General features: G+C 40.4%; 2 protein-coding genes across 2 annotated transcripts; one reads left to right on the top strand and one right to left on the bottom strand.

The window, feature by feature from the left end:
* Positions 1–8219: 8219 nt before the first annotated feature.
* LOC133733707 (uncharacterized) lies at positions 8220–10373 on the bottom strand. Its single transcript, XM_062161346.1, has 3 exons — positions 9884–10373; positions 9189–9497; positions 8220–9083 (listed from the first exon to the last, which is right to left on the bottom strand). Exons 1-3 carry the CDS (start codon positions 10181–10183, stop codon positions 8409–8411), a joined length of 1284 nt encoding a protein of 427 aa, XP_062017330.1. The 5' UTR covers positions 10184–10373; the 3' UTR covers positions 8220–8408.
* A 1052-nt stretch (positions 10374–11425) lies between these two features.
* Positions 11426–12199, top strand: LOC133730887 (uncharacterized). The gene has a single exon (XM_062158394.1). It carries the CDS (start codon positions 11426–11428, stop codon positions 12197–12199), a length of 774 nt encoding a protein of 257 aa, XP_062014378.1.
* The last annotated feature ends 1222 nt before the right edge of the window (positions 12200–13421 follow it).

Here is a 13421-nt window from a genome sequence, read left to right on the forward strand (position 1 = left end):
ATGCGTGAGTGTTGGGAGTTGTTTAGGCCGCTAGGTCGTTTAGGGAACGTGAATACCTTCCCTATAGTATTGACTTGGTTAATATGAATTTGTATTTGACTTATACTGTGTTTTAAGTGTTATACATGTCTTAGCCAAGCATACTATACTCCTTAGGTGATGGAGATTCGAAGGGGTTGTACTTAGAACCTTACAGTTGTCTTGTAGGTTCGTATTGGAATAAGTTCAGTGGCCGCGAGTTACAATCCTTGAGGAATAGGAACCTCTTGATTCAACTCTGTTAAGTCAACGAGGATTGTTTTATGGAAATGAGGTTCTTTTGATTGTTGAAGTGTTTGGTTGAAGACATGGTGTGGACCTATGCACGTACCTAGTGTGGATACGAGTATGAATTGTTATAAATTTTGTCTTCTTAAGTTGGACGTACAGATGTTTAGATGAGGTGTACGTATCAAGGATTAGATATCTTGTTTTATAAAGAGACGTCTTAGTGGAGTTTTGGTAATTGACATTGATACGTGATTAAAGTGACTCTGAGGCAATTATGCTGACCTTGTGTGAGATTGAATTCTTAGTGTAGACTAAGAAGGTTGTGTGGTGATTTTATATACACTACGTGATGAACTTTTAGAAGGAAAAGTTATGAGTAAAAGTATGGGTTTTTCCCTGATGTCTATAGCAGACTTGTGAATATAGTTTTGTTCAAGTGAATGAAATTGAATTTTGAGGCCTATGTATGGTGCAGGAAGAAGCATGGAGGACATGTTAGAGTCAGGCAAGGGTTTGCCTTTGGTGATTGATTTTAGGTGATATAGTTAAACGCAATTTCAGATATTGATTTTAGTGACTTTGTTAGGTATCCATAGTGGTTCAAGTGAATTACTATGTGATATGGAGTTTGATTCGATTTCTGAATCGCTAAATGTTAGGGATTGAATTGTGGTGAGTTTTTGTTGAAGCAATTGATAGATGGAATTATCGAGATTCTATAAGAGTTGTAAGAGTAACTCTAAAAACGTGGGTTTTTCCTAGCTAACTCAGGATGTGTTTAGCTTTATAAATCCCTAATCCTATCGATGAAATTGTTGTGTTTGGTTTGACTCAGAGGATACTAGCTAGACCTCGATGCGACTTAATTGATTGTTGGATTTTTTTTGAGTGATTGTTTTTATTGCATCATTATGAAAGATGTGTGCAGTAGAGTTGTTTATGGTTTTGAAAATAGTATTGGGTGACCAAGGTTCGATCCTTGGTGTTGTTGTTGGTTAAACAAACAGGAAAGAAAACATGCACACCATCTTATTGAGTTTATATTACAAAAAAAAAAGAAAAAAAAAAAAAAAAAAAAGGAAAACGAGGACTATGCTGTACTAAGCCTAGTCAGCAGCTCCGGATGGGTTGAGGCTGAGCTCAAGAGAAACTGGAGATCCACGGTTGTAACCGCCTGAGCCACCGAAATAGTAATCATGTGCACTACCTTCCTCGGAAGTAGTCTTCAGGTTACCAAAGACGTCCTCGCCGTGCACGGGGAACAGAGGAAGAGTTTGAACCTCCTGGTGATCTCCTCCTCGTTGTTGCAGGGATGTTTGTCCTCCTGTTGTGCCAAAAGAGTTGGACTGGTATTAGTGTTGAAGTGTGAGGAAGAATATGAAACAAAATTTAAATCAAGAAATCCTTCATTACCAGTAGAATAGGTGGAACCAAAGTTGAGATCAATGGATCTACCATCATCAGTAGAACTAGTGGACCCAAAATTGATGTCAATGGATCCACCAGCTGGCCCAAAATTGATGTCGATGGATCCACTAGCACCAGTAGAACCAGTGGACCCAAAATTGAGATCAATGGATCTACCAGTACCAAGAGAACTAGTTCCCATGGGCACTGGAGCAGCCTGATTACACCTATTCATCTGCTTCTCTCGAGCCCTGACGTTCTGGAACCAAAAGTAAATGTTCTTACCCTCAACATACCCATACTGGTTCAGCTGGAGACAGATCTCGTGAATCTGCTCTGTAGTTGGGCACTTAAATCCCTTGACATAGTAAAGATCCTTGAGGATTCTTATTTGTTCTGGAGTAGGAATCCACCTGGTACGGCTTCGCCAGAAATCCATGTTGGCACTACTTCCAGCTGCTTGGGTGTTTCCTCCCTCCTCTGTTGGTTGCTGTTGTTGTGGTTCCATTTGTTGCGGGGTTTGGAGCTCCATTAGTTGCAGAGTTCGTGGCTCTTGGGTCATGGGGTGAGAGGATGTGGAAATCGAGGAATACATGGTTTAGTGTTTGAGGGAGATTTTGTTAGAAGGATTGGAGTTGTTGAACTGGTGATTGGAGATCTGAGATTCTCAGAGGAAAGATGAGATCGAATCTTCAAATGGAAGAAAAGATCTGAGAAAGAAGGATTGAAGATTTGGAGGAAAAGATTGAAGATCTGAAAGTTCAGAGGAAAGATGGGATTGAATCAACTAGATGGGAGAGAAGATCAGAAGAGAAGGATTGAAATTGATGAAGAAAGGATTTGAGAAGAGAAAGGCTGAAGAGTTGAGAGAGAAAGGCTTGAGCTCGGAAGAAAATTTCTTTTCTTTTGGAGTGAACAGTTTTTCCCCAGAATGCACCTATTTATAGAACAAGGTGAGCAGATCTCCACCGTTGGATGAACGATCTCAGAATTTGAATCCACGCGTTGGATTAAAGTCATCCGAAAACCCGGAAAAGTTGTTGGCGCGTGGAGAGCGTGTAAGGGGACAGGCCGAACCTCGAGATGCTGTGGCAGACAGCTTTAGCCGAAAGCAGATTTGACTGCCGTAAATCACGGAAGGGATAAGCCGTGACACAAGTGGGCCGTACTTGGGCCTGTCTCGGATCAAGGCATCACTGTAGCTGTGGGTGGAGGCCTGATGGGCCGAGTTTCAGAAACAGTTTTGGACATGATGGGCCGAGTTTCTGAAACAGTTTTGGATGAGTTGGGCCGAATTGTTGAAACAGTTGGTTTAAATAAAAGGATTGGTATGGATAATAACGTGAGCAGCCGTGCTCGAGTGGTTGAGTGTACAGTTCGTGTACAAGAGGTCTGAGGTTCGAACCTCGCCTCTCGTTTATTTTTATTATGTTCGTTTATGACATAATAAGTATAAAATTTGTACACATTATATTAAGCACAGCTTGTGCTCCAGTGGTTGGGGGACAAAGGTTTCGTGCGGCAGGTTGAGGTTTCGAACCTTGCCTTCCCCGTTATTTTATTTATGTCACTTATGACATAATAAATATAACACGTGAGCATATATTAATGAAGGCAGCTCTTGCTTCAGTGGTTGGGAGCAAAACCTTCGTGTTTGAGGTCGGGAGTTCGAACCCTACCTCTTACAAATATTTTTGGGTCTCGTATATGCTTGATATACGGATGTATATACGGTATGTACGGTATACATACGTATATACGGTCTGTACAGTATGCATACGTATATACAGTTGTACGGTATGCATACGTATACACGATCTGTACGGTATGTATACGTATATACGGTATGTACAATTTCATACCGTAGCCGAGCTGGAAGTTGGTGGGCCGATTGGTAGGTCCAAATAGTAAGCCCAATTGTTCGGCCCGAATAGTAGGCCCAAATGTTAAACCCAAAGTGGTTTGGGCCGGTTCGAAATGTGGATGGTCCGATTTCTTCAGGCCCAATTGGCCAGCCCTAGTGCTTAGCCCAAGGATTGAGCAAGCCCAAGTCATCATCATTGGGTGACATAATTAATTGGCGTGCTTTTGGGGATGATTTGTTTTGAGTGATGCATCTCTATGGTTGTGAAGAGTGGTGCATGCTTAAGTTTTACTATGGAGATTTACCGTGATGCTAATTGAGTAGCGAAACACTTTGTGAGAGTGTTTACTGTGCTTGTATGCCAGCACAGAGTGATGATCTATGTGAAGATCTATGTGATGATCTATGTGAAGATCTATGTGAGGATCTATGAGATGATCCATGTGATGATTTTGTGTAATTGATGTGGATTGATGTTGAACAGTTGTGTTGTGCGTTTACGTTTGTGATGAAAGGATTTAGTGGCCATAGGAATGTATTTTTATACAAAGGGTTGAGGCTCTGTAGATTACTACAGATTTGGAAAAGATGGAGATTCTATGGTTAGGTCAACCTTAATCGAGAGGAATTGACTTACGCTCAAATTTCGGGACGAAATTTCTTTAAGGAGGGTAGATTGTAATACCCGAAAAAATCCAAATTAAATTCCGTGGATTTTTAGTAATGATTTCACGATAGTAGGAGCGAGTACGAAGCTTGGAGAAGTCGTGGAATTAGTTCGAACGATTTTATTTTCGAAAACGAACGTTTTTAGGGGGTCAACAAAGTTGACTTTTTATACGTTCAAAATTTGGGAAAACTTCCTTCATGAAAGTTGTAGAGCTCGTCGATACGAGTTCGTGGACATGTGGAACGCAATATTCGGAGTTCGTATGATTAAGTTATGAATATTTTAAAATTGGGTTTTTTCTATAAATAGAGAAATTTTCCAAATTCTTTCATTAAGGACGAAACTTTTCCCTTTTTGCTAAATAGTCCCTCCGGTTCTCTCTCTCTCTCGATCGAAAACCCTCAGACCCGGAACTATTCGACTGACCCGACCCGGACCCATCTCCGGCCTCCGGCCTCCGGCGTCCTCCGGCCATGACCCGGCCCTCCTTGTGATCGCCGCAAGCCGCCCAGTCGCCTGGTGTCACTTTCTTGCACCGCCGTTGCCCCCAAACCTGGATCGAAGCGACCCCAGGCGAAGTAACCGACCCGACCGGATCTCATCGACGCCGGCGTTGCACGGGCCGATCCTCCCCATTTTCGTGATCTCCTCCTTCCCCTGATCATCCTCATATCCTCCTTGCTTGACGATTTGGAGTGTGGAGTGAAAGATCACGAGTTGAAGATTTCGACGTCCCTGATTCAATCTGGAATCTGATCAGACGCACGAGATTAATCCAACTTCAACGCTTGATCTAGGACGATCTAGGCCGAACCAGGCTTAGCTCCAGGTATGAAAGTCGACCACCCTTTCATTTTGAACCAGTTTGTAGTTGGTCACTTTGCCATCTGAGGTGGTTGACCGGCGTTGACCGCCGCGTTGACCGCCCACTGACCACCGTTTGTGGCGGCGCATCAGACCATATTTCGAGTTTTCATTATCTAGGCGATGATCTATGCATCCATACGAGCGTTTTGATATATAACATGGTCATGTTAGAAAAAGTTGATAAATAGTGGATTTACGTTTTGACGTTACTATTTAACGTTTTTACGTTTATCTTCGGGTTACGATCTGTGAAGATCTGACCATCGGTTTTGCTTCAATTTTGGATATGTTGATCGTATGACTGTCCCGGTGACCTTGTGAGGTCACGGGCGAAGATCCGACCGTTGGATCTTCGTATAATTGAGAAATAGTGATTCGGAAGGCGATTCGTGAGAATCTGACCGTCGGATTTTCATATAATTTTGTGGAGATGTTAGTAAAGGCGATTCAGGAAGATCTGACCGTTGGATCTTCGTGATAATTTTGGAGGATGATCCTAAAGGCGATCCGTGAGGATCCGACCGTTGGATCATCATTAAATTCAGATCCGACCGTTGGATCATCGTTTAATTTGAATCTGAGCGTTGGATCGTCGTTTAATTACATATTTGAGTTGTTGGCTAAGTCAAGATCATTATTGGACTAGGTGATTGACGGTTTGAGTTGGTGGACGATTGTGGATCGTATTTTGAGCTGAATTGAAGACGCAGCGGGATTATCGAGGTGAGTAAACCTCACGTGGTTCATATTACGAACCCAATATATTTAATTGCTTTATTTTGCAATCATATGAACTATTGTTGGTGTATTAGACATTCCTGTGTGAATGTCTGTATATATATTATTACGTGAAATAATATGTATTGTTGGAGTTGTGTTGAGTTTATTGTTGAGAAACAATATATTGTGAGAGGTATTGAGTTTATTGTTGAGAAACAATATATTGTGAGAGGTGTTGAGTTTTATTGTTGAGGAACAATAAATTGTTGTGATCTGTGGAGATCACTAGGTCACGAGGTGACCATGGCATCTATTAGTGAATCACGCTCTCGTACCGGGCTGGTGGTTATTAATAGTATTAAATCGTAATCACGTCTGTGGCCGGACGAGTGGTTACGTTCAGTTAGAGCTCTAGTCTGTCTGCCAAATGTGGAGTGACCTTATGAGTGAAATTGAGAGTAACTCATAAGTGTCAATATATATATGGTAACCTTATGAGGGAAATTGAGAGTAACTCATAAGGGTCTATATATATATATGAGTCTGTCTACCAAATGTTGGGAAATCTTATGAGCGAATTTGAGAGTAACTCATAAGTGTCTATATATATATATGAGAGTGAGTGATCTTATGAGCTAAATTGAGAGTAACTCATAAGTGTCTATATATATATATGAGAGTGAGTGATCTTATGAGCTAAATTGAGAGTAACTCATAAGTGTCTATATATATATATGAGAGTGAGAAAGTAACGTGGGTTTGTGGTAGTCTTGAAATCTAATAAATCAACAGTTCTTTCTTGTTTACTCATACTGGCTGTAAAAAGCTTACCGGGTTTTGTGTTGTTGCAACTCCCGGTACACTATTCAAATTGTGTAGCGGGTAATCCTACAGGACAGGAGAACCAGGACGGTGATCGTGCGGTTAGAGCAATTGTTAGAGTTTTACAACAATTGTAAGTTGTGAGGTGTGTTATGCTCATTTGAGCTTTATAATATATTGTGAGAGTGAATTGTAATAATGAACTCGAAGTTTCGAGATTTGGTTTTTTGTAATTGTAATTATTCAGGTTTCGGATTTGAATTTATTATTCAAAATTCGGGGCGTGACAATTAGTTTTTATTAATAAACATATATTTAATATTTAGAAAATATACTTATTTCAAAACAAAGATATAATGTTTTGTTTCATTATTTTGACAATATAAAAGAAAGCATCGGTGGAATTGTCATGAGATTTTAAATAAAAAGATCTCATATTCAAATCTCATCATTATAGTTTTTTAATAATTTTTTTTTTTTTTAAAATGAAGCAAAGGTCTACTACAAGAAGGTGTCGGCACCAACTGAAATTGCCCTAGTTCACCAGCCACTGCAACTGCAGATGGGTATAATGGTTTCTACCTAGAGCCGCTTTCAGGAGAGCGTCGTAAAATAAGAGGACGAGCGGATCGACAATGTGATCTTTGAGGTTATCCACGAAAATATATATATATATATATATATATATATATATATATATATATATATATATATATATATATCAGGCCCGATCAAGGGCAGACGTCCGCACTGTCGCTAAAATGCGGACGTCGACGCAGCAGGCGGCTTCCAGGCGGTGACGGCGGCGCGGGGCTTGCAGGAGGGAGGCCGAAGGCGTCCCGGACCGTTCTGGGCACCGTTCGAGGTCGGAGGAGGTCGGGCTTGCCGGTTTCTGGGCAGCCACCTCACCTGCAACTGCAGGTTCTGTGCAACACCACAAAACCCGTCGCCGGCGACTCCACCCGACCGCAGACCCCTCCGCACGACCCCTGGCCTCCCTCCGGCAAGCCGCGCCGCGCTGTCGCTGCTCGATCGAGGCCGGAGCAGCGACGTCCGCATTTTTTCTGGGTTGCGGACGTCCGCTCTCGAACAGCTCCGTGTATATATATATATATATATATATATATATATATATATATATATATTATGACCTGCTGCAAAAGAAAGAGCTGCATATATACGTGTGTACGTAAGAATCAGCTTGCTGCCATCTCGATCAATCAATGATATTACTTGCCCTTGTACACAACCATTTCACTGGGAGGCTTATGTATGAAAACGATGATAGATTTAGTAGTGAGCTTTCTAGTTTTGTACTAGGAAGCTGTATATTTTCAATTACAACGTACTTTACAAGTCACATGTATAAATTAAATTGCGATTCTTCTCCATCTTCTTGGAATCCACATGTTCTTCATTAGGATTTTTATTTGTAGTTTAATTCTCCAGTTCTAATTTTGTAAATGAGAAAGAAAATAAAACTTTAGAACAAAATTAATGGAAATTATTCTTAGTCAAACAATATACATACAGAGAGATCACTCTTCATATTATTATATAAGAAACTTACAAGTTACAACACTGAGAGACTAGCTAACTTGTCTCGAATGAGTCCAATCGAATCCTACATATATATAAACAAATTTGAAGAAAAGTCCCCTTACAATTAACCAAAATAATTGTCACTCGGGTTTAATCACAGCAAAAACCACATAGAGTAATTAACAAACCAATTACACAAACAAAAACAAATTTAACGACCAAAACAAAGTAAACTTAATTAATTAGTTACTGACTCTGAAAAATTCGAGTTCGAGTTCGAGCAGTCCCCCCTAGCATTCCTCCACCCATGGTGACTTTCTTATTATCAACCACCTTGTTTGTTGATGAGTTATGATATCCGAAACTCCAAAGAGGTACACAAACAAGCCACATTGAAGTGCACAATATGGCACAAAGCTTACCATAAAAAATCAACCCCACTAGACTCATTAGCAAGAAGCTAAGACCCGAAGCTGAACGATAACACCCTCCCTTCTTATTGTTCTTTCCAATGTCAGTCACATCATCATTAAAATGTGCATGTTGCTCTTCTTTCAAGCCACTCGAATTAATGGATTCCAACGACATCTTGTTTCTCGAATTGGACTTCAAATGGTTGGAGTTTGATCGAATTTTGTCGGACAAGTTCCTCAAATTGGCTTTTAGATTGCTTGATGAGATTGATCGGAAAGATTTGATTCGCTCGGATAAAGACCTCGAGTGTGACGTGGAGCGTGACACTGTTGATGAACTTGATGTAGAGTTCAATAAAGATGAAGTGAAGACAGAAGAGTTAGTTAACGAAGATGCAGACTTTCCCAGGTCATGATTATCTTCCTCGCACGATTCTCCGGTGCTAGACCTTAAACTCGTATTTGATTCGTATTTTTTCCCCAACTTTCTTGCTTGAATCTTCCTAGCCTGCCGTTAGCATTATAGTGATTATTGTTCGATAACAATTCCATGCATTGACCCAGAGATGAAAATCTACACTTCTATATATTTTGGCAAAAAAGAAACACTAACCAGTGATGTCTCGAACAAGACGGCCTTTAAAATGCGAGATAATCTACGTCGTCCTTTGTTGATCCATTGATCTTGACATGTTTCTTCATTTTTAAGCCACGATGAAGCAGGCATCGTCGGAAAGACAACCTCTTCCTTCTCTTTGACGTAAGTGAAAACGGTCTTACCCCCTGAAGTTGTTTTGGTGATCATTTTTGGGACATCTTCGTGATCTGACCATTCTTGAGTGTGCCCTGAAGTAATTGAACTCTCCTTTGTTGGAATATTTGCAAAACTGCTACCTGATTTCTTTTGTTGAATCTTTTTGACCTGGTAATAAATAGGACATGCATGCTATTAATAGAAAGGAAGAATCGGTACTGCCATGATATTGACCACATTAATTTCAAAAAAGAAAAAGAAAAAAATTAAGACCCATTGAAACAAGCTTGACCCGTAAAATGAGATTCTATTTTGATTTTTAATTTGTTTTATATTTGAAATTATTATAATAAAAAATTACAGAACAGACATGCATGCATTACAAAAAGACGAAGATGGAGATTCAAGAAGAAGAAGAATTTTACGAAAATTCTAAAAAAATCTGCCATGGTTTTGACTACTTCTATCGGTTTCAATGGAGCATGACATGTCGGGAAGCGAGTAAAGATTTAAAAATGTGAAATGATAATGAAGAAGAAGAAGAAAAAACTTACCAATAACATCTTGAACAAAATTGCTTTCAAAACATGAAAGAATCCATGCCGTTCTGGCTTCCTTTGTTGATTGTTGCATTTTCCTACATCCAAATCACTATCCGATGTCACCATAGATGACGAAACCACCGGCACGGGCATCGGCACCACACACGGAAACACTACATCGTCTCTTTGAAAGCATAGGAAGAACTTGACAGCGCTCGTCTTCTTCTTCTTCTGCCTCACTTGGGCCTTTGCAGGACATCCATGGGCAGTGCACGCAAGAGGAAGGGTGGCGGTGTCCTTTTCGAAATCCATGGCGAAGTTTGCATGGAGTCAGAGGATTAGTATTCGTTATCCGAGAAAGTTGGGGTTTGAGAATCTGAGATAGAAAGGTTGAGAGAGATTTTAATTTGTTCTTCTTCTCCTCCCAAATAGTTTTGATTTTTGATGAAGTCGGTGGATTTGTAACTTGCAAAAGATTTTCATTGGATGGACATGTCGCGCTACTTCTTTGGCTCCGTCAATTTGAAATGAAATTATAAATGAGTGTACAAAAATAAAAAAGGAGTATGGAATTGCCAACACAACGCAAGTGCTTAATTTTGGATTGAAACTGAAGAGACTATTTTTGAACCTATATGGATTAGGTGATTTTCTGTTTTTAGGTCTAGTTTCCTCGTCCAAAATTATCCAAAAACAATAATAGAGTGATCCATCGTATTTTTTTGTTCTTGGATTGAGTTCCCAAACTTCATCTTTCACTTATTTCCTAAAATTATGTAAAATAAGATCGAGAGTGACCTTGCATGTAGACGTTGCAATTAGAAACTTGCTGTCCTTTTTGCACTTTCTGGGCAAACGACTTAACAAATCAATACGAGGAGCAGAGATTTTGAGAAAACCAATTCCTATGATTTTTCTCTAAGAATTCAAAAAATTTAGGGGAGTGAAATCCACACTCCGTATTTTACAATTCACACACTCTCTTTTCCTTTTTGATTGAAATTTGTATAAAAAGAAAAAACTAAGTTACTAAAGACAAAAATTTTAAGTTACTAGAAAAGGAAATATAGAGTGTGAATTGTAATATGGGGATTGTGAATTTTACTCCCCAAAATTTATTAGACAATTCTTACGTTAATCGTGCACTTACTCACTTTGTGATATCTTTCAAATTCTGACATTCCACTTTCATAATCTGAACGGATAATTTTCTAACTCACTCTTTAAAAATCAAATTGAAGATAGTTTTTTTTTTTGGATAAAAATTGATGATAGTTTAGTAATACAAGTTTTGTTTACTAATCCCTATTTCTGAGCAAGACTTGATTATGCTTCGAAGTTTTTAATGAAACTCCAAGTATTAATTAACAAGGCTTCAATCGGAGGGTTATGTTGTGGATCAAATACGATCATTTGTATAAGAAAAAGAAAAGAAAAAATAGGGGAATATCAACTTTTGACCTAGCCGTCTCTACTAGGGTTTCTCGGTGTTCTCAACATCGATAAATCGCCAAAACCTAGTCGATCTTGCATCGGTTCTTTTCTTCTTTCTTGATGGCAGAAGGCATGAACGGGGGTCACTCACCGCTCATCAACTCGGACTCAACTTTGGTTTTGTTGGGGGAGGCGGGGACTGCAGCGTTCCAGGATGGGTTTTGGTACATGGCTGGCAGACTGTTGGCCCCGAAAGCCAAGTTCCCGGGATTCAAAGGAACGATTGCTACTATTTGGCGTATCAAATTGGGGCTCACTATCCAAGATGCAGGTGAGAGGTTTGTCTTCCAATTTAACAGTGAAGCGATGCGTAATCGCATCCTACATGGGGGTCCTTGGGTTTACCGCAACACTATGTTGGTGGTAGGAGAGTATGATGGGCTCAGCCCACTGGAGGAGGTGCCGCTGAATATGATGGAAATTTGGGTTGCGGTGAAGGGCCTCCCTTTTGGTTTGAGAAACAAGACTGCGCTCGAGTTGGTTGGGGCGTCCATTGGGACAATGGTTCGAGTGGATCAAAATGCCGTGAAGAGGAAGGAAGAGGAACAGAGAATCAAGGTTTTGTTCGACGTCCGACGTCGTATCCGCACATGGAAGGTGATCGAGTTCTCTCCTGTGGTGAAACCAGAGCTTTCCTTGATCTATGAGAAGGTTAAAGGTTTTTGCCGCGACTGTGGGCTGTTTATTCATGATGCCCTAGGGTGTGATAGGCAGTTGATCAAAGAGAAGGAGGAGGTCAAGGCTATTCCACCGGTGTCTGCTATGGCAAGTTTGTCAGTTACCTCGGTCAGAGGCTGTTCATTCGCTCATCATCACCGCATGGTCGAGCTTTAGAGGATGAAAGCTGGATTCAACGAAGCAATGCCGCTCTGATTGTTATGGAGCAAGGGTCGGGCTCTGGTGGCATCTTTGCTGAGGCTACTAATGCTGGGTCGGGAGGTCCTGCGTCCCTGCGATCTTTTGGACCTTTTGGTTCCAAGATGATGGGAAATCCCATTGTTTTGGATAATGTTTTGACTGAGATCAAAGCTGTGGGATCTGTGTAGTTGCCCGGTTTCAGGGGTGAGTCTCATGAGGCATCGTTGGCTGTGGTTCCGGCTTCTGTAGTGCCTCGGACTGAGGCTGGCCATGTGAAATTTTCCTCACTGCAAATGGGACCAGCTGGGAGAAAAAGAAAGGCTGGTACCAAGTTGGATCGTTTTGGAAAAAAATACTTTGGCTTTTCCTGCTTCTACACTTAAGGTTGAAGATAATGTCTCGCTGATTCTGCAACACAAGAATGGTAGGATGTTGGTTTCTCCAAAGAAGAAGAAGATAGGGCGTCCTAAGGGGAGCAAGAATAGAGTGAAATCCACTGAGGAACAGGATGAGAAAATTATACGTAAGTATAAACGTCGGGGAAAAGCTTTGAGTTTTGATCAAAACCTTGACTAGTCTGTCCCTGAAAAGGCTGATTCACAGGTGGCTGTGATGGAGGGGGCGCATGAGACTGTTCAAGTGTTGGAGTCTACTGATGTGGAGGGAGTGGTGGAATGTGATGGCTCACATTCTTCCAACTTTGTTGTTTAATTCAGTTTGGGGTCGCAAAAACCAGTGCCTTAGTTGAATCCTTTTATGTTTGCTTCGAGGTTTCTAGGTTTTTGTTAGAATAAAAGTGCTTGAATTTACCAAAAGGTGGGTGTACTCGGGATTTTTTGGGATTTTATTCTTCTAGAATAGGTTCTAATGAACGATTCTTTCTGACGACCCCATAGAGGTGTTTCGTTTTTGTACTGCCTACTGAATTATAATGAAATGGCTGACCTAATTCCATCAAAAAAAAAGAAAAGAAAAAAGTGTTTATCATGGGGTAGCGGTAACTTGGAAAATTTGCATTAGCTTTTTAGAATAAAGCTCATAACTATTACTTCTTAATTTAGGTAGTTTTTTTTTGTTTGATACAAGAAAGAAAGAACTAAAAAAGAAAAAAGAAACCATATATGAACACAATCCTCGTCTAGCTGATTCAAGTGGAATGCTGGCAACACATAAACCGGAGGCAATTAAACCAAACAGA

The sequence above is a fragment of the Rosa rugosa genome, chromosome 2 (genome assembly GCF_958449725.1).
Source record: "Rosa rugosa chromosome 2, drRosRugo1.1, whole genome shotgun sequence".
NCBI lineage: Eukaryota > Viridiplantae > Streptophyta > Magnoliopsida > Rosales > Rosaceae > Rosa > Rosa rugosa.